General features: G+C 41.7%; 1 protein-coding gene across 1 annotated transcript in view; it reads right to left on the bottom strand.

Moving 5' to 3' along the window:
• Positions 1-3696: 3696 nt before the first annotated feature.
• The window catches only part of nexmifb (neurite extension and migration factor b), a 66119-nt gene continuing 48956 nt past the window's right edge, over positions 3697-20859 (bottom strand). Inside the window, exons 2-3 of the mRNA XM_036548900.1 lie at positions 20111-20235; positions 3697-8207 (exon numbers count right to left, since the gene is read on the bottom strand). Coding sequence (XP_036404793.1) covers positions 4054-8207; positions 20111-20186 — 4230 coding nt within the window. The 5' untranslated portion in view covers positions 20187-20235 and the 3' untranslated portion in view covers positions 3697-4053. The remainder of the gene's footprint in view (positions 8208-20110; positions 20236-20859) is intronic.

Genomic DNA, 20859 nt, shown 5'->3' with positions numbered 1-20859 from the left:
GGATACAAGCAGAACAGAGACAGCACAGAAATGTCATTACCCATGTAGCAAAGGCAACACGACTTCCCCTTAATATTACTGCATCAACAAGTGTCATTCTATACCACATTGCCAAAACTCCAGCACAGCCTCTATTCTGAACTGGTCACAACTGCACTAAACTCTCATCCTTTGCTGTCTTTATTCAATGGATTAATGAATATAAATGAATTTAAAAAAAAAACTGAAAAAGATCCAAACAAAACCATACACTCACTCACACACACACACATACACACACACACACACACACACACACACACATACGGGTGCTTTTCTGTGACTACTGTTAAGGTAGATTTGTGTACTCTGTGCACTGTATTTTTCCAGAACAAAAAAGTGATTTAGCAACATTGTTGCTTCAGCTGAGGAGAGCTGAGCTGAAAGCAGCTCAGATAGGATCTCACTGCAGGGTGGGGAGACTGGAGTCACTTTAGGAGTGCTTATGTCAGCTGTGAAAAAAAACACTAGCATGCTTCATTGCACTCTGTCTAATCTCAACATTTGCAGGCAGTATGCTTCAACAGGTGCTGTCAGGACCTGGTTTCCAATGCAAGTTAATAAACAAAGGAACATACTGAACATACTGAACACATAGTCTAAATAAAACCTGAATGTGAAACCAGAATACATTTTAGTTTTTCCAATTGTTTTTTTTTACTTGTCTTAAAATGTTTTTATGATTAAGTAAAAAAAATATTTTTATATTAAATTTTATATTTATATTAAATTACAGATGGGCCAATTCCAAATCTATTCATTTCAAAGAACTATTGACTGTTTTAAAAAAGTAATTTGCACCAGAAACATTTTATATATAAACAAGAGCTTGAAACTGATGCTGAAGTTTATACAAACAGTTTTAAGACTGTGTGCAGTGACATTTTTCATTTGCACTATTAGGCAAGATAATATAATCCTTTTGTTTTACAACTGTATGAAATAAATCCATAAAATTACATTCAAAACATGACCTGCTGCTTATGCAGGGAGAGTGCTTGCAAGGAAGGTCCTCCTGGTTCATCATTACTATAGGAGAGTCAACTGAGTGTTGCATGCAAATAAGACTACTTGATTTGACCTCATGATCGGTAATATTTTTCATTGGGTAAAACACTCATGGACATGGGAGAGAACTGTGTTAAATGCGCTGTTGCACTGCAACCTCAGTAGTAAAACTATAGGAATTATTTGAATGGTCATACCAACCCTATACCATGTAGATTTTTATCTACACCAAGGATAAACCCACATCAAGGTATTTACAGGGCAGATTTATAGACGTTTGTTTCACCCAACTAAACATCATACATTTTATTTTGATCTTTGTTAGATACAAGCCCTAGCTGTCCTTTAATAGTAACATTGTCCAGTAGGGATCAAAAAGAAGAGAGATTAGGTTGTATATTTCTCAATTCACATACGCAATATTTGAACTTGAGCAGCCTTCTGGTTACCAGCCCAGTGGCATAAATACAACGTCACACCAGCATAACGTTGTTCCATACATTAATGAAAACACGGGTCCATTTTATGAGGTTCGAATTTGGACCTTTACCCTCTATACACCCGTAATTCGAAATGAATCTACTGTAGGGCTGTAAAAACCGAGTGTCCCTCTCTTAGCAGTGCAGCATTGAAAGGCTGCCTACCAAACACCATAATTAACACAAACAGTGGAGGACAATGCAGGCACAGAAACCGCTGATGCATGCGCTGCTTCTGCTCTGAAATATGTGGTTAAAATATTCAATCATCTTCATTACTATCCCTTCCACACATTTATGTCTGCGCTTGCTGTTTTTTTATTGGCTAATCTTCAACTTTTTCAGCACGTGACTATTTAAGCTAGTGGACAACCTGCAACAAATTAAATTCATTAGGCCTACATTTCGAAGAGGTATCCATTTTGGTGAGGTTTCTGTGACCCGTCAACATGAACGAGCTGTTTTTGTTTCTCACTTAAGTATGAAATTAGAACTGTCCATAGTAAGACAATTATAAACAGTATGAAGGGTTTTTTTATTGCTTCATGTTTTTGTTTTAACTCTCTGATAGAGCTGTGCAGTAATCAATGCAATTATAAGCATGAAAAGATGAAGTCTAAAATGGTCTATGGTGATATATGAGCTCATTTTGCATTAAATTGTTGGTAGCTGTATACCCAAGTAAATATGCTTGTTACCTCTCATCAGATTTTGCACACTACATTATTGTCTGATTCATTTTATCATCTGGAAGGAAACCTGGACTTATGACAACAGATATCTGTCCTCAATGATACGTACAGACCAACAAAAGTACTTCACCTTGGGAGCTCATTTGAGGACATTTTCCATTTGTATCGAGTAGCTAGTCCAGGAAGACCTCCCAACATCTAGATTCCACCAACAAACATGTATTGAATGTTGAGTCATGCTGAATATTTTTGGTGCACTTAGTTCAGACTATAACAAATGGGGGAAAATAATCCAGGTCCTTGAATCTCAGCCAAGTTTGTAAGAATCTTGTGAGGTCAAACTAGTACAGATACCGATGCAGTGATCAGGAAACATGATTGTCCTTTCTAGTTGTAAGGGGAGACCTTGTTCATCAATGACAAATTCTAATTCAGGCGACTGCAAACATACGACACACAACTATAATTGCTGTGCTTACCATCTCTGCTTTGTCCATGAAAGCTCATGCTCTGTTGTGTGTTTCTTCATTTTTTTTCCAGCTTTCAGCAGGGTTCCTCTTTGCCTCTCCCTTCAGCGTCACATAACCAGATGATGTTGAGGTAAATTTAATTTGGCAACCGAAGTATTTTTGTTTTTATTAAAAAAAAAAAAAAACAAAAGAAAATGAGAGTCTTTCTGTTTTGGTAAGTTGAGTAGCTGTGTGCCACTGCCAGCTGCAGATGCCCATCGGTGGAGAGGATCCCAAAATATAACTTCTCTGGAATGTCATCTCTTCATGGAGAGTCCCAAAACAGAACAGCCAATATTCAGATAGATAGAAAATTGTTTATACAGTTATTTGTTCATAGTTTGGCACATTAATTTTAGTAATATTATAATCTTTTTTCTATTTTTTTGCAAGTAGTGCATATGTTTCTATACAATGACATTAACAAAATCTGATTCCCAAAAGAAGAGCATTAGAGCATTTTTTAAGTGATATTGAGCATATTCAAAGCTTAGAAATTAATCTCTGGGGCACCTCTTCAACTAAGGCCCCTTGGGAAAAAGCATGTTTGACAAGAAGCATACAAATTCATTCCAAGAATAAGAAGAAAATTAAGACAAAAACATTAATCTGATATGTAATCAATACAAAATGTTCCCTTTTTGCACTTGGAAAAATATGTCTTCAGACAAGTTTTCCACACTCCTGGGGCATGTGTTTAAAAAGGTGGGTGACTGTAGCTGTTTACAGGAAGTTGTAGTTTTCCCTCAAGTCACAAGTCAGGTTGTAAAAGGCTGACTGATATGTACTGTGTCCATATTCTGCATATGATAAAAGAGGGGTGCTTATATTTTCACTGAAAGCATTTTTGAGAGTCACATTTCTACAGGCAGGGACAGAATGGCATTATAAGGGAGAGGGCAGCAAGTTTCACTAAAAAAAAAGAAAATTTCACAAAACATTTCACGAAAAGGCTTTTAAAAACATTTTTCAAGGCTTTTTTTTTCTTTTCTGACAAATAGGAACCGAAACAAAATAACAAGAAACAAAAGACTAAAATTGAAGCAGCAACAGATCAAGAAAAAAATGCAGCCATGGTAGTTTTCAAATCCCAGTCAAGCTGGACACAATCACTCAATAGGTAGTTGGCAAGTACAAGAAGTTTCTCATGCAAGTTATTCAATTTTTCTTCTGGGGAAAAGGATGTGGGGGGCAGTCAAGGGTAATGTCTTTGCCATGCAACTCTTGCTCTGAGTCAGTGGGGTGGCGGGGACTAAGGGGGCGAGGGGCTCAGCAGGTAGAGGAAGGAAAGAGAGAAAGGATGCAACTGCAGCCAGTTATGCAATATTACCTCAGTTTTTCAAAAGAGGCCATCAACGCTAAGTCCTTACTTGGGTCTCGCTCTGCTCGCTTCCCCTTAACGCTCTCAACCCTGGGGAACTTTGCACTGGTTTTGTGACGATACATCTTTTTGTGCGCAGGCCCGTTGATGGTGGGACTGCATAGGTTGGGTTTGTCAAACACGTTACAGCCCAGAGCGAGCGGGGGGAAAAAGGGATGAGAGGCATTCAGCTTGGCCTGGTTTTTACCCCCTTTCCCCATTGACTTCCGGCCCTTTGTGGCTCCTGGGGACATGGCTCCCTTCTTCTTAAGGTCAGCCGAGGTCCCCGCTAGGATTTTCAGTGTCTTTAACTTGAGGCTGTTAGACTCTGGGGGCTGGCAGACCCCAGAGGCAGGGCCCCACAGTGGCTCAATGGAGGCCATCATGAACCGCTGGACCTCGGCCATCCCAGAGGCAATGTTAGACAGTATGTTGGAGGGCTCCTCGAACTCTCGCTGGTCATCGTCCAGAAGGTTGTTGCTTTCAGACCAGCCAGTACTGGGTTCCTTCAGAGAGGGCCAGTCCCCAGAGATTCCCATGAGACCCCCACCTGGCATGCAGATGCTGTCTTTCATTAACTGACTTGGAGGTATCATGTTATCCCGGAATTTCTGAGCCCCTGACTGGCCTTTACCAGCTTTTCCATCCAGCATGGCTTTTATCTTTTTGGACGACCGAGAATTCTGCCGAGGGATTTTGCCCTTCTCTGCCTTGGCACCTTTGGGTGCCTTGGTTTTCTTTGCCCCCTTTTGCTCTGAGGTGGAGCCTGGCCCTGAATTCTGCTGTTTGCTTGTGGTCTTCTTCTTTGACCTTTGACCTTTTGCCCCTCCCTCGATTTGACCAGCCTGCTCGTCAATGTTGTCCATCCCGATATTCTTCTCAGCCAGCCCCACACCGTCCTCGTCGTTGAAGGTGTGGAACTGGAAATGGTGGCTGTTCACTAAGAATGCGGCGGCCTGATGCTCCTGCTGCGGCACCATGTTGCATGGCCACTTCATCTCGGTGGAGCCACTCAGAGCCATGTCGCGGACCTCCTGGAAATCCTTGCCTATCCCGACTCCCTTCATCTCAGGCCCCAGCACCTGCGGAGACAAATTGGGGGTGTCTGGAGGGGACATCTCTGACAGCGACGAGTGCCGGAACTTATCGGGAGTGAAGTTGGAGATATCCAGCAGGTCTGTCGACTCCCTCAGTGGCGTAATCGCGTCGATGCTTTGCTGGATCACCAGTTTCGGGCTGCAGTGGGCCAAGAAGTTATCGCTCATGTCATCCTCGCTGTCCTTCTCGCAGGACTTTAGACTCAGAGAGCTATAATTGCTGGAAGTAGCTGACAGCGAACCCACTGAGTCAAAACTGATGAGCCTGCCATTGTCTGTGTTCAGTGTGCCTCTCTGAAACTGTAAATGTCCCTCCCCACATGGTACCTGACACGCCTGATAATCAGCATTGGGCTGCAGGGGCTGCTCAGGCAAATAATTCTTCTCATAGAGCAGTCTGTCGCTGTCCAAGTTCAGCTGGCTGTATCCTGAGACAGATAAGCTGTCTGCCATTGGCACAGGCATGGAGCCAGAAAAGCTGTTCGGCATAATGGGGGTTTCTGGAATGTCAGGTGCAAATGGTGGCTGGCCGGGGCCGAGCTGCGAATGCCACATATGGGTGAAATTTGGCTCTGTCTGGCCGGAGGAGTTCTGGGGAGATTGCTGGAGCTCGGACTCCGAGGGCGGGGAGAGGACACAGCTCTGGGCGAGCTGGAGCGAGGTGAACTGCTTCTCCTCCTGGCCAAGTCCAAGCTGGTACGGGCTGGAGGCCTGCTGGGGGAAAAAGGGAATTCCAGCACTACCTGATGAATCTGATGCATCTAACAATGTCTGCAGATAGCCTCCGGGGACGACTGGTACACTTGTAGCCACGTTCACAGATGGCGTGGATTTGTCAGGAGAGCAGGTGGCTGATATGAAAGTGGATTTTTCAGCGGCACTGGCAGTGTGATTTTCACACAAATGGGGGATGCTTGCAGCCGAGTCAATCGCCGCATCCTTCACGCTCCTGACAGAGTCCTGATTTTCTAACACAGTGCAAATCCCTGTTAGCTCTGTCATGCCTTTGCCATCCTCTTGCACGCCTTTCATTTTTTTGCTCCTCAGCCTGGCTTCACTTTTGAATTTCCTTATCCTCACTATTTTATTTCCCATTCCCTTATCATCCCTCTCGTGTGATCTGCTATTTAGGATCCCAGTGTGCGTGATGTCATTTAAGTCTAATGTGGCTGCGCGGCTGGGGGCTGCTATTGTTAATGGCATGCCTGTGAGGGCCGCCTCATCTTTAGTGCTGCTTTCTTGCTTGCGATCAGATGAAGAGGAGCCCTGCTTGTTTGGTGATTGCTCCACAGTGTGAATTCTTTGAATTCTGAGTCTGTTTGCAATCTTGTATTTCCTTTTTGGGGGACTAGAACTAAAGGGCCGGCTGCGGCCGTTCAAATGAAAATTGTGTTTATCACCTGCAGCCAGCCTGCGCCGCTCCTCCTGTTCCTGCCGCCTCTTCTCCCAGAAGTCCTTCAGAGGAGCCAGCTTCTCATATTTGTTCAACGCATCCCTGTTTAAGCTCACCGTCGTGATTGTCGGATCTATTTTTCCGAGCTTAACTAACATGTGTTTCTCTCCTTTGAACCTATTGATGATGATGTATTTGATGATCACTGGAGGCTCCTTTCGGGAGGATTTTCGCCTCTTTTTGGGGCACCAGTCGTCGTCCTCCTCCTTTTTTGGGCCTGCAGGCTGCTTCTCACGTTTTTCCGCATTCCTCTCACTCTCGATGGAATCCACGTCGTACAGGTAGTCCTCACTGAATCGTACTTTTCTCTTGGCCCTCAGTCCGTAGTTCAGCTGACTGGATGAGCAGGAATTCTCCCTGGACAGAAAATTGTTCCTGCCTTTAGCCTCTCGGAGAGTGTCAAAGGATGAGCCAGTAGAGGAGCTGTCATCACTGAATTCCCCAGAGTCCTCAGTGGAGTTGTTGAAGTCAAATATATAATGCCTTTTCGGGCTGACGTCGGGCGTCTCACCAGCGGGGCTGCCGTTCTTGTTCTCACTCTCCAGAAGACGGATTTCATCCTCCTTTAGCTGTAAGCTCTCCGCATCCTTCTTGATGACAGAGCCATCCTTCTTGGCGCAGTTGACGAGGACGCTCGGGAAAAAGTTGAACTGGGCGTCCTCCTGAAGGGCATTGGTCTTCTCCCGCATGTTGTCCTGGAAGGACTCGTAGCGGATCTTGAGGGAGCATACGTCGCTGCTCAGGGTGGAGTCATCATCATCGTCATCAAACATGTAGTTGTCCACGTCTTCCTCCGAGAAGAGGTTAACCGAGAGCTCGTTCTTCGAGCACAGGTCCAGCAGCTCCATTTTGCTCTCGCTTATGAAGGATTCAAAGTAGCCCCAGTCCTGGCCAGGGTTGGTCAGCAGAGCCTCTTCACCGTTGCACTTATCCAGCAGCAGGCCCTCGTACAGGTTCTTGGAGGCGGGGTCCTCCGAATCGCTGTCTGACTTCTCCACGTCCCTCTTTTCCTCCGCCGGGGGCTTGTGCACGGGGAAGCTCAGGAGCTGGTCAGACAGGAGCTGGTCCCCGTACTGGCTGGTGTCGCCGGAGCTCATGCACTGCATACCCATGTCAGAGATGGAACAGGCGTCGTAGTCCTGGTTCATCTCGCCCATCTTCAGGCCGAGCCCGGGCTCGGTGTCCGCCGCATCCTTGGTCTCGATGAAGCAGCCCAGGCAGGTGCGGCTCTGCTGCATCAGGCAGTCCTCCGTGAGGGCAGAGACGGCCCCCGGCTCCATCATGGTGAAGGGGGCCTTGTCGCAGTCCTCCGGCAGGGACCACGGGCTCACGCCCTTCGTGACGCAGGACGTGAGCGCGATGGCGTGGGTGGAGGACTCATCTGTGGCGTGTTCCGACGCCTCAGTCAGGCTCAGGGGAGAGGGCGGGCTCAGCACGCAGGGCTCTTTTGAAGTCAGAGCAGCTCTCTGGCTGCCTCTGTGCGCACTCGCTGCGGCAGCCGAGGACGGGAAAGGAACAGCAGCATCTGCAGCAGCGTAGGGCTTCAGATGACCTCCCTCGTCATGTGACCCTGAGGAGAGGAACACAAACACAATATTAGATATGTGCAGTAAGCTGGCTGGCTTTTTCCTCTGCTTCTTTTTCCCAAGGAGCTAAAAGAAAATATGGGCTGGGCATATTGAAACATTGATTTTGCGGCACTCAAAAAACATTACTAATAATGCTGATAAACTCTGCCTGAGTCTATCTGTCTCTGTCTACATATGACAGTGTATGTTAGTGTGTTGCTGTATTGTGTATGGTTCATGTCTATTTTCAATTGTGTTAACTGTAAAGCTGCTGGCTTGGCCAGGTCTCTCAAAAAATGAGATTCTTTATCTCAAGAGACATCCTGGTTGAATAAAGGTAAATAAATAAATAAATAATTGAATGTTTTTAGCATACCCTCAATTGTTACGCAAAGTGCTTGCAATCACGTTCCTCTCTCCCTTCATTGAATCATTTCAATTTTATCAGCAGAAGAAATGTATAATTAAACAATAGCAGCAGCTGGGGTGCAAGAACTATTAGCTTTGTTTGCCTGGCATAAATTAGTCAGCTGCAGTTGAGGCAGGTACACACACATGGGGAAAGACATTTCCATGCGCTGAAAACATTTTAACTTGTATCTACAAGGCCTGATGAATATCTTATCTTCAAGCAACTGGGTAACAAATAATACACAGTTTCAATGTTGACTGTTCAGAAACCACACAGCTTCCAGTGAGATAAAATCTCACCTTCTCTAAAATTTACAGCAGTGTCGCTGTTGTGTATCTCTATATCTTGGCGCTCACAGTGTATCCAAACTGTATCAGTTTTCAGAATATGTGGCCATATTACAACAGTATAATGCGGAGGGAAACCTAATGCAGATAAGCACATTATGTGCAAGATTCTCTGTACCATTGCCTTCTGTTTCAAAAAACAAGGAATGCTTGCATTTCTCCATCCGCTGTGTTAAGCTCCACATAGACTAACAGCTGCAGATGATCATGTTTTAGAATATTTTCATTTGTAGTGATGGCTGTATTAGGAGTATTGGATGTATGGCTGCATTGAAGCATGGATGCTTTAGCAAAAAATATATATACAGATCTACCCACAATAATTTAGCTAAAACTTGTACATACTTGCAAAAAATGGATTTGCTGTTACATTAACACTGTCTTGGCCACTAGCAAATGCCTTCTTTTTGTTTTGAAATACACTGTAATACTATTCTTAATGTATTGTGTGCCCTCCGTCAAAGATATCTGTTGTGGAATGCTAAGAGACAAATATCCAATAGCTCCTACATATGTGTCCCTTCTCCACCCACCCAAAAACAGTGGGAGAGAGCCTGCAGTCCAAGAGCATCTGAAGTAGGCAGATAATTAATATTCATCTGCACATACCCTTGTTCAGGGCAACTGGCACAGCCAATATTTACATGTACTGTGTTATACTGCTGAATACATATTGAAGAAAAGGTTAAGTACCATGCTCAACAGCTGTAATCCAGACTGGGGGTTGAAACTACAACCTTCCAGTTACAAGATTCCATGCCACTCACTACCTAACATAGCTGCATGCTATCTTCACTGGTCAGGTAAAAGACTGACTCTAGATTAGCAGACAGGTTATATGCATCTCCATTGTCTCTCAAACCTGTCCTAACCTGTCTGTAATGTCGCCAACCTGACATAGTAAAAGAGGGTGTTGGTCACTGAATGTCACACTAGTTGAAATGAACACGTTTGTAAATGAAAGTAGTACTGTTGTGGATTACGTTATGCTTGTTTAAATACTTCCATTTAAAGTGGCTGTATCACCTTCCATGTTAATATACAAGCCCATTCAACATTCGGTTTCAATTGAATATTCCATTCAAACACATGCGTTTAAGTTAGCTGAGCTGTGGTATAAGTGGATATATGTAATTTTGTAATCTCTTGTATATACAGTTTGTATGTGTATATATTGTATTATGAATAATTATTTAAGGAACAATTTCTGATAAACCGAACATTAGTTTTTGTGCACACAACTATGTACAGCTAAACAATCTTGCCCCTATATCCAAACTTTTCAGTTTATTGTCTATATACAGTAATCTATACTGCAACAAATACCATTCATAAGCTAAGACACAGACCCTCTTTATCTGATAATGACAGCAAAAATGTTGTAACATAACTTGCTAAAACTGGTAAAAGGAAAGCAAACTTGCTACCTATTCAAGTTATATTTTAACAGATGCCGTTTAATGTTCATGTGTACCATTATTTTTCCACTAAAAATTCAGGCACTTATCAGTCGTCAACATCTCTGCAGCTGATCGCTGTGGGTCCTGATTGCCGTTTGTTCTGCTTTTTGATAAAATGCTTTCCTTGAAGTCATCCAATACACATATAAAAATGTAACAAAAGCGATACTTCCACAGTGGAGAATGAACAGTAAGTAGGTGGTAGAAAATGCAAATGAAGAACCACCATCCTCAGTGCTACATAGTGAAAACCCTGCCCATTTCATATGGACTCCAATTTACAATGAAGACGGTTACCTAACCTGTCTGACCAAACGCATCTGCCAAGTCTGGTTACGGCAGGCTACAGACAGCCCACTGGAGACAAAGCAAAACAGCCTAGATGATAAGACTACTGAAACTGTGCCCACAAACTCTGCCCTACACTCTCAGTGGTTAATAAAAAGGGCTGTTGACAGATATATTTTTTCATCCCTTAAATAGACTTTCAAACCTGTCACTTATCTCAGCCACCTACAGAACATATTTATACCAATCTACTGTGTAATGTTTAGAATTATATAGGAAATCATTATCTTCGGAAATGGAATGGAATGCAATAAAGTCTGTAGTTCACTCACTATAGGAAACCTATTCTCATACAGCACATATTTTTATATGTACTTCCTCCCATGTTGTTATTTGATTCATACTACTTCACTTTGCTTCAAAGTGAAATATGTATGATCTATGGCTGTATAATGACCCATTAAAAAATACTGAAAACCAATTTTCAAATACATCAGACGTGACCAAATACAACATACATACATGAATGTATGTTTCTTGAAATGGTAATAGCTTCTGACAATTGTAAAGATCTTTGACTGTTGAAAAGATAAATAATTTACGGACATATGAACAAAACCACAGAACGGCTGCAACAGAATGGCCAGTAATTTCAGAGTGGCTATTCTCTTCTTCTGATTTTTACTTTTAACAGCGGGCTGAATGAGTCAGCCTAGACAGATATCTTGGCATAAAGGTAAGATAAGAGCCTCTCTTTTAAGTTTGTCAAGGTGATTCCTCATGTCCCACACTTGTTTAGTACAGTCAGTGTTAAAACAAATCGCTTTGATTTTTAAAGGCACTTTATTTATTTTCATTCTATTTCCATCAAATGCAAACCCAGTGATCAAACTTTTACCAAATGTCTCTTAAAAACAATGTCTGCCACAGAGATCGCAATGGTTCTCTTAGTAAAACTTGTCAGGCGTCTCTGCTGATGAAGACAGAAGACAGAAAGACAGATCAGCAGCACTCTGGATTTGTGGAGCTAATAGTCCAGCTGGAGACAGGTGGTCTCATGCTCATATTGTATGCTTACACCCCCAACCCCCCAACATCTCCCTGACCCTGAACCCCCTCCTCCACACACACACAAAAAAAAAAAAAAACACACAGGCCACAGCGCAGCAATTGCAAGGCCATTCGTATGCCATTGTGAGGGTCTGCAAGCATTGGAGAGATGGAAGAGCAGTTGGTGCTGGTGTTTGGGAGCTGGAAAAAAGGGCTTGTACCCAGGCAGCATGATATACATGAGCTGCTTTCCTTGAGACCATTTTATGGAGAGTATGAAAGGGGTGAAATCTTCCTGAAGCAAATAGACTGCATTCCACTGTTCTCCTGCTTGCAGCATTACGATGGTCGAACATTCCATGCTCAGGGGCTGATCTATCAAGTCTTTACAAGATGATAAACCCTACAATCACTCTGCAATTATTGGTTAGCTTTACCTATTTTTATAGATTCCTTCTATATCGTTTCTCAACCAACTGATACAATTAAAAGCTCTTTTGAGAGCTGCAGAAAGCAGATTTTAGATTTCTTAATTATTCTATTAGCATTTTTCAAGGCAACACTTTAGGTTCTCGCTGATGCACGTTAGGCCCGGGTTTCTCCATCATATGTGGCGCAACCCTTGGTGTTACAATAATGACATATGACTGGGACCCTGAGTTTTTCTCCAACCTGTACTTAAATCTCTACTCCAGACATCCATGTAGGCATTCCAATTTCAGCAATCTTGCAGCAATCGGCACAGGTACATGAACAAGCAATTAGGAGTTCATTAGTGATACATTTTTTAAAAAAAGAGTTATGGGTAAGGAAGGAGGAAATTAAACATGGCTGCACGAATTTCAATTAGCTTTTCTGTGAGTGAGGCAGTGCAACAACACCTGCATGATACACCACTTCCCAACAGATGCAACTTCCAATACAGCATAAACCACACACAGACGTGGGTGAGTCAAACATACAGAGGAAAAGATGGATGTCAGTAATGACTTGATAGATGCTTTCATGTGTCTAAATCTTCCCTTTGAAAAGTAGATGGTTCAAAATTCTGTGCATTTTTAACAGAATTGTAATAAATGGTGGGGGGAGTCCTTTAGCTCCGTGTTTCCCAACCCTGCTCCTGGAGGCACACTGTCCTGCATATCTTCTATGTATCCTTCCTGCTTGACTAAATCAGGTGTGCTCAGCTAATCAAAAGTGCCACTGATGAGTTCAGTCAGGTAGGTAGAGCAGGGATAGATAGAAGATATGCAGGACGGTGTGCCTTCAGGAGCAGGGTTGGGAAACGCTGCTTTAGCTAGTCAACTTTGCAAGGTATATCTGTCAAAGACTGCTGACTTGACAGATATCAAAATCAACGAACTGATCTGACAGCATATCCGTAGTCAATGATGAATCAACAGATGCAAAAGATTATTATGTTTGGCATAATTTGATTGTATTGCAAAGACAATTAATTACAGCAGATTTGAGAGTTATTCTGGCTGATACAGTGTATCTAAACTCCATGAATTACTCGTCAGTGGCAGATGGCATCGTGGAATGTTTCAAATAAATTTGAAGTCGATTTAAAAATGTACCCCTGTCGGACAATGTGAACTACATGTTCAAGGCTTACAAAGACATCCTTCCAGGCTTGTTTCCAGAATGATTTCAGAATCCATGAAACCTACAATGAAGCTGACAAATGAATATTGAACACTGGCACAGCAAATGCACTGCACAGACAAAACATCGCCAATATTTTACTACATTCGACAATATTGCAGAAAAGCCGACGGCCCCAATCATTTGAAGGAAACACATTTCTGTCAGCCAAATTTCTTATGGCTGTCAGGGTTTTTACCTCTCAATAAATACGCAGTTTGGTTAAGGAAACCCTCCCGTTAGCTTCCATTCCCAGTTTTGATATAGACTGAACTAGACAAATACAAACCGTATACAAAAGAAAATGAGAACAAAATGTCTCTGGATGAATTCTGGGAAAAAATGCAGTCTGACATGGAGGACTAAATGATACTTGTGTCAATGCTGAAAGTGTGTCTTCTCATGGTCCAGTTTTCTCACAGTATTGTCAATCTATGAAATAAGAGACTGTAAACCAACTGACAGTGATTAAATGTAACCACATAATTTAGAATTTAATCATTAAATGGTATGGCATTCATGTGATTATTTTATTTGTTTATTTCATGTGCTCCTGTTGAGAACAAATTGCCTGTTATTTGCTATATTTACTATACATAGTATTACAGGTTAACATGCTACTGTAGTACTAATTACTTCAGCATTCTGAAAAAAAAAAAAAAAATTCTACACTATCTAATCTACACCACACCAGTATTGTCTGTGTTGCTAAAAAAAAAAATAGACTGAAGCTGCCACATGATAGTGTCAATCAATATAAACATTGCTGTCAATCTTCATCACTGTACGCTTAATTGGAGGTAATTCAATTATGAATTGAGATGACTGCACCATAATGGGTTACCTGTTTAAAAAGTGGCTTGAAGATGAGTCTATATCAACCTCTGATGGAGTTTTGAATACATGTGTTATTATTATTACTGTTATTATTATTGTATACATGTCGTACTATTAGTATTATCAGTAGTAGTAGCAGTAGTAGTGGTTGTAGTAGTATAACAAATACAACAATATTAATAGATTCATAACTAAATCTGAGGATTGTGATGCGTTAACAGAAGCCATTTACAACACTAATAACAAAATTCTTCCAGCATTCGAAATTGAGGAGGTAGCAATGTAGCTGAACGTTAAAATGATCCTAAAGCAGTTTTTTCAGCTATTCCAAGATGCCAGGGGTGATGTATCAATTTATCTAAAATCCACCAATACCCAGATTGGATCATGACGGTGAACCATAAAACAGAGAAAATAGATCAGGAAAATACAATGGTATGGATAAAGACCACAGAGTACATGGAGTGATCCCGACTGACCCTGGGACTAATCCTCTGAATGCAACCTCAGTCAAGCAGCCCCATGCCAGACAGACCATGATCAAGCAAACCAGCCACGTTTCTGAATTGTGCCAGCACCCTCTCTAACCTATAAAGAAGCAGAGAGAATAATGTCATTTATTTGCAATGGCTGAAGATATACTGTAAATGTTCAAAATTTTGTATTTTTTGCTTTGTTCCAATTATCTCACAATGCATCGCACAATCTGAGACATGCATCTTCATAATTCAAATGCCACTATAGCAGTGATACTTATCTTATATAATTGCTAAATTTTAATATGACTGCATATGACACAACCAAAAAAAGTGATGGTTTCAGCATGTTTTTGTTATGTCTGCGCATAGTATTTTCACGGTTCAGAGAGTGTCTCTCTCACTAAGTCTGTGTAGGAGGTTTACTCCAGGTCCCTGCTCGGCCAGTTACTTTGCCCTTTTGTCTCTACAAGTGGGACCCTGGTCCTTGGCACATGCACTATGTTTCAAAAGAGAGACAATTTTCTCCTCCATCAGTAATGTGGGGGCTCGATGGCAGACGCAGCAGCCCCAGCTCCACAGGGCTGACTCAGAACAGGGACTGAAAGCTCTGAAAATTCAAGGTGTCTGATGCGGTCACTGTGCTGTTTATAACAGCCCCCAATTTACCCTGGCCATTTTCCAAAATCATACATAAAGTAGCAAAAGAGATGAATTAATCAGCAGACAGCAATGCTTGTAGACTAGAGTGAATCTGTGTTTTATTAGATGTGGAGTGGCTATTCCCAGCCTGGTGGAAAAAGGTGGCAGGAAACATCCCGTGGTAGGTAATTACCACTCATACAGTAATAGCAAGTCCTCATGCACTTAAGCATCAAATTAATGGATTTGGTTTTTAATGCTACTGTACAACAGGTTTCATAACTGAACTGGACATTTTTGCATTTCCTTAAATCAAAATGCTACCCAGCTGGGTCAAATTCTTCAAAATAGGATCTTTACCTTTCCTGTGATAGGCAGAACATTGGTGCAAAAATAATATATGCTTCAGATGAGGACCTATGAGCATGAATTGTCTGTGCCTATGAAACCTCAACAATGCTTTTTTATTGGTGGCTAAGTGCTATGAGAACCACATTTGTATTTGATCAAATGATAGTTTTGTAGGTTTACATATGAACCACTATGCTGAGTGCCACTGGTATGTATTATAATCATCTATCATTTATTGGCTTACAGCAGGTAAAACAGGTGTTCATTCAGGGCAACCTATATCAGTTAGATTTTTTACATCCATAGATTGGTGAATTTTGCCCTCAATCTCAACTCTCACAAAATATTTTCTTATAAAAAGACTGTGAGGCACCTTTTCAACTCTGAAATAATGTCATAATCAGACCTTGTCATTTCATTAAAGATGGAGAAAAACAATCTGTACATTTATGACATCTGGATTAGACTATTGTAATGCCCTTTTTAACAGCATGCTCAAATGATACTCTAAATCACCCACAATTTGTTCAAAATGCAGCTGATCCTTACAAGATTTTTTAACCATAACACACTGGTTCTAACATCACTTCACTGGCTACCAGTAAAATACCAGACCCAGTTCAAAGTAATACTCTTAATTTATAAGGCTTTAAGTGGACTTGTGCCTGCCATTTCCAATGTCTCTTAATCACCTACAATTTTCCAAAATTAGTAAAAAAAAAAAAAAAAAAAGAATTGATGGTAGAGCTTTTTCAAACTGGGTGTTAAATATATTATCAAAATGGGTGCTGAGGAGGAGAGTGGCTCTTGGCTGTAGAAAATTTCTGGTGCCAAGAGATGTCCTGGTTATGACCTATTTTATAATGGGTCTGCCCTGAGTTTTTAGCATGTTTCTGCCATAACACATCATTGATCATCTTGACGGCAATGTGTCCAAGCCTTACCGCTCAACTCCTTTTGTATGCTGCCAGTTTATTTTTGCAGAGAAATACACATGCACACGCACACCGCTACACACTGTACTAAAATTGCCTGGTCATTTTATTCTGACAAACTACCCACCCTTCCTCTTTCTCTCCGTCTCTCATGGCATCTGAGCAACAAACGGTCTCGCAGTGCCAGCCCCTGCTGATTAGTACTTACCTTGCCCAAAAGGGCAAGATGCTTGGACCACCATTACGTTGTGAAACTCATGACTCCCTTGCCCTGGCCATTGTTGGATGGAAGGCCATCCCTTGGTTGCCAAATGGCCTCTCTGCTCAAACTGATGCAATGAACTGATGGATATTTCATGCCATTCCACTGTTAACACTGTTTTCCAGGAGTCACCTGGCTGTCTGTGGTAAGTGAAAATTTTTCAGTTTTTCTTTATTGGCACTGGGTTTTCTGTTTTTTTTTTCCCCCTCTGGAAAACACATCATGTTCTGTGCTTTGTGACAAACAGGGTACAGTGCATCTTGGAATATAAACCTACAACCATCAGTGTTATAGGTTTATATTCCAAGATGTGTTGAACCACTATGGCATGTACAGTGCGGCTCTAGAATGGTTAAACGACTATAGCAGCTTGTCTGAAATGAGTGGGAGTCCTGCAGAGCTACACTATGTTCTGTGCATGCTTGTTGTGGTCTATATTTCAGCATCTGTCATGTCTCACTTCATATTGACCCAATGCAAATGAAACCAAACCGAAACTTATCAGCTACTCAAAGGGCTCCTCTCATTGTAAAATACATTTCTTTTAGAGCTTCGCTGTGGGTAACTAAAATTTATAAAAATGTAATATTAAATAAAATGTTTAAGATGAAATCTTATGAATAAGAGGATATGGAGAGCAGCTACTACTTCTGTCAAAAAATAGCCTTTCTAGCTAGCTAGTTTACATGAAAATTACTACAGCTACAGTGTGTAGCAATTAGTGTACCAATGATGTTGCCATAGTTGGGCAACATCATTGCCCAACTATGGCAATGGGAAAGGCTAATCAAAATCTGGCAAAGATCTGTTAGAGCAGAAGTTTTTTTGTGTGTGAGTGTGGCTCTACTTAAACAACAGTATTAACAGACTGCTTGCTATCCGGCTCACAGCTATATACATCTTGGTCCTTAGCCATTAGGTAATATGCTTTGTTTACAGATAGGTATCGTTTACATAAATGTCTATCTGTGCATATCTGTCTACCCAAATTATATGTATGAAAGCTTAAATACTTTCAAGTGATAGTCCTATAACTAGCTAGCATATTTACTGTAGCTAGTAGAAAGATCTTATGTAGCCAGTTACAATTAGATACATAACTAGCTACAGGTTTTATTAATATTATTACAACTGATAGGAACCAAATAGCTAAATAAGTCTATTTCCTTTGTCTAGTGTTATGTTGTGCCCCTCTAATATGCTAGTTTTAGCTGTTATAGTTAGTTTGTTAAAAATGTAGTTACATGCTATGGTATTTATTTAATACAAACTTGCAACAAGCTCCCTGTATTAATGTTCTCCAATCCACAGTGCTTTTTCTGGTATTAAAAAGCTAAACTTTCACCTTAGCTAGCCAGCTAGATTATTTGCATTTTATATACTTTTACTGGAGGTGTACTTTAAATTTCATTCATACATATTAAATGTTGCAAATGCACTGTAGTTGTGATTTCAAGTTATAAGTAACAGCATCATGACTATGGAAAATGACAATTATGCACAACAGACAAACTGTGAAAATATCTATAACTGCATCAAACTACAACCACACTATAGTGTACAGCAGAGGATGTTTATGCACAAAACGTTTCCTCTGAAAATGCACTTCATGAATGCAGAAACCTTTCCAGTATGAATTTGTATACGTGACATCATCTGAAATAGCTCAACCAGTGTAAAACTAGAGATGAGAAAATGATACATTTGGCCAAGAGTCATGAGCATCAGTCTATCATTTGCTATCAATGAGTCACTAATTTGAACTAAACACAGTGTTCTAGTACCAGTGTTTTGCTTCTTTTGATTGCTTCATACAAGTCATTGATTGACAGAAAACAGTAGCTCCACTCATCCTGGGGTTAATGAAGCTTCGCCTTCCCATTACTCACTAAACCTACCCTTAACTGTACCCATACCTGCGATGCTTTGAAAGCATTAGCCAGCCACATCAATGTGCTTCAAATCCAGAATCGCAGAGAATGACATTGCAGGTGACCAGCACCAAGGCATGCGCTGGGCTGCCTGGGCGCAGTCCAACTCTTAATGGTACATGGCATTTGTGAATAGCAGAGAAGGATCAATTATTCCCTTTCCGAACAGGATGTTCATAATGAGAGCAGAGTAACTGCTGGATGACTCATCGCGATCTACTCTGAAAGCTCCTCTCTCCTGCCTCAATGAAGCAGATTTCCTTTCCCGGAAAACACAACATACTTTGCTACCTCGTCTCAGCATTTTTTCTCTGTAGCGGGGTTGGCTGAACTCCACAGAGCACCATACAGCAGAGCTGGACAGATTATTGCTTTTGTAGCCAAGTTCTCAGAGCTGGATCGGCTGTGAAGCTATAGTGGAGGTGGAGTGCAGCTGGAGTTACAACAGAGCTGGAGCTGCACTGGAGGTACTGGAAGCACTGGAGGTGCTACAGCAGATCCACGGGCCTTGATATTAAGCATGAGCCCAACTATTTGTTAAAGGGAAAGCAGTGGATGAATCTACATAAATTATAGGGTGCTTTATTTAAACAAAGGAGTAGCACTGGAAATAATCCCAATGAATGTGTTGGTAACAGCGTGGCCTGTTAAATAAATCTTGATTGCTAAATCAAATTATATTAATTACATATTGTTCTTATTCATGTCTTAACAGTCACAGAAAAGTGGCACTGGAGCCTGACAGAGCCTTCCCAGATCCAGGACCAGAATTACCATGATGCAGTGCCAAGGCAATATCATAGCTTATTTGAACAAAGACACACATTTTTAGTGCATGCAGCAAAAGGGGAAGGAAAATAATAGTTTCTCTACTCTCAATGTTCATGATAAACCAGGTTTTTGGTCTTCACTCTAACTCAGACCCTGATTGCTAAATTGAACCTGCTGATTGGAGGGGAACTTGAATCACCTGTTGATACTGTTACTGCTCTTGAGCATTCAAAATTCATTATATCAGCCTCACTGAAATCATTTTAAAGATGGACATATGACAGCAACCACCACAAATAAGCCATCAAATAGTTTAAGTGCCTCTCAGGGAAATTTGAGAAGGTGAAAACCTTGCGATAATGAATTGTCAGCATGATGATTATGCCCCAGCATAATAACCTATTCAAAACCACAGAGTATGGATTACACAGACAGACAGTTGCTTTAAGCACATTCGGTTTGCTGTTGTTATGTGGACCTGGAGGGGGTTTCTTACCACTCTCATCCGCTCCATTGATCCGCGGTGTGTTCAGGGCCTGCACAGCGAGGTTGGGCTCTTGCAGAACATCCATCAATGTGGCCAGATTCTGTCCCTCCCATGCATCATTACATCTGCACAACCTGCAAACACACACAGATAGACAGACAGAGCATAAGGAGGTGTTCACAAACCTGTCTGCAGCAGAGTGTCCAAGGAGCACCTGAAAAGGAGTGAACATAGCTATACCTGGCAATATGGCTCAACTACTGTACAATGGGGGCCATGGCTCACTCTTTCATGACGTCCTAACATTAGCGGGGGCCCCATTCAGAATTACAGTTGCTGCTCGGGCACCATCTCTCAGCATAACTGGAAGCGCTTGATATGTGGTGCTCCCGCCTCCCCAGTAATGCAAGCATCGCACAGCCTAAAGGAGACATCAGAGGGGTCCCTGGGGCGGCACGCACACCCTCTGTTCTACACTAATTGTATCACACATCCACGCAGAAGACAAACATCAGAACTACCAGGCAGTAAGTAAATATAAAGCCCCATGCAATCACGGCTACAATCTCCATGGCAACCCAATGCAAGATGTTGCTATTTCAAACTCCATTTACCTTTCATTTCATAGTTGTTAACCCTTTGGGACCACTGATGTACAGTACTTGAAAGATTCTGGTTACTCTGATCAGTTGTGCTGGTAACCCCGCCATCTTTCCAATTTTAACTCCCAGTTGCAAATCAGTTTCACCAAGCTGTTA

The sequence above is a fragment of the Megalops cyprinoides genome, chromosome 16, assembly GCF_013368585.1.
Source record: "Megalops cyprinoides isolate fMegCyp1 chromosome 16, fMegCyp1.pri, whole genome shotgun sequence".
In the NCBI taxonomy this organism is placed as follows: domain Eukaryota; kingdom Metazoa; phylum Chordata; class Actinopteri; order Elopiformes; family Megalopidae; genus Megalops; species Megalops cyprinoides.
This window is presented reverse-complemented; position numbering and strand designations above follow the sequence as displayed.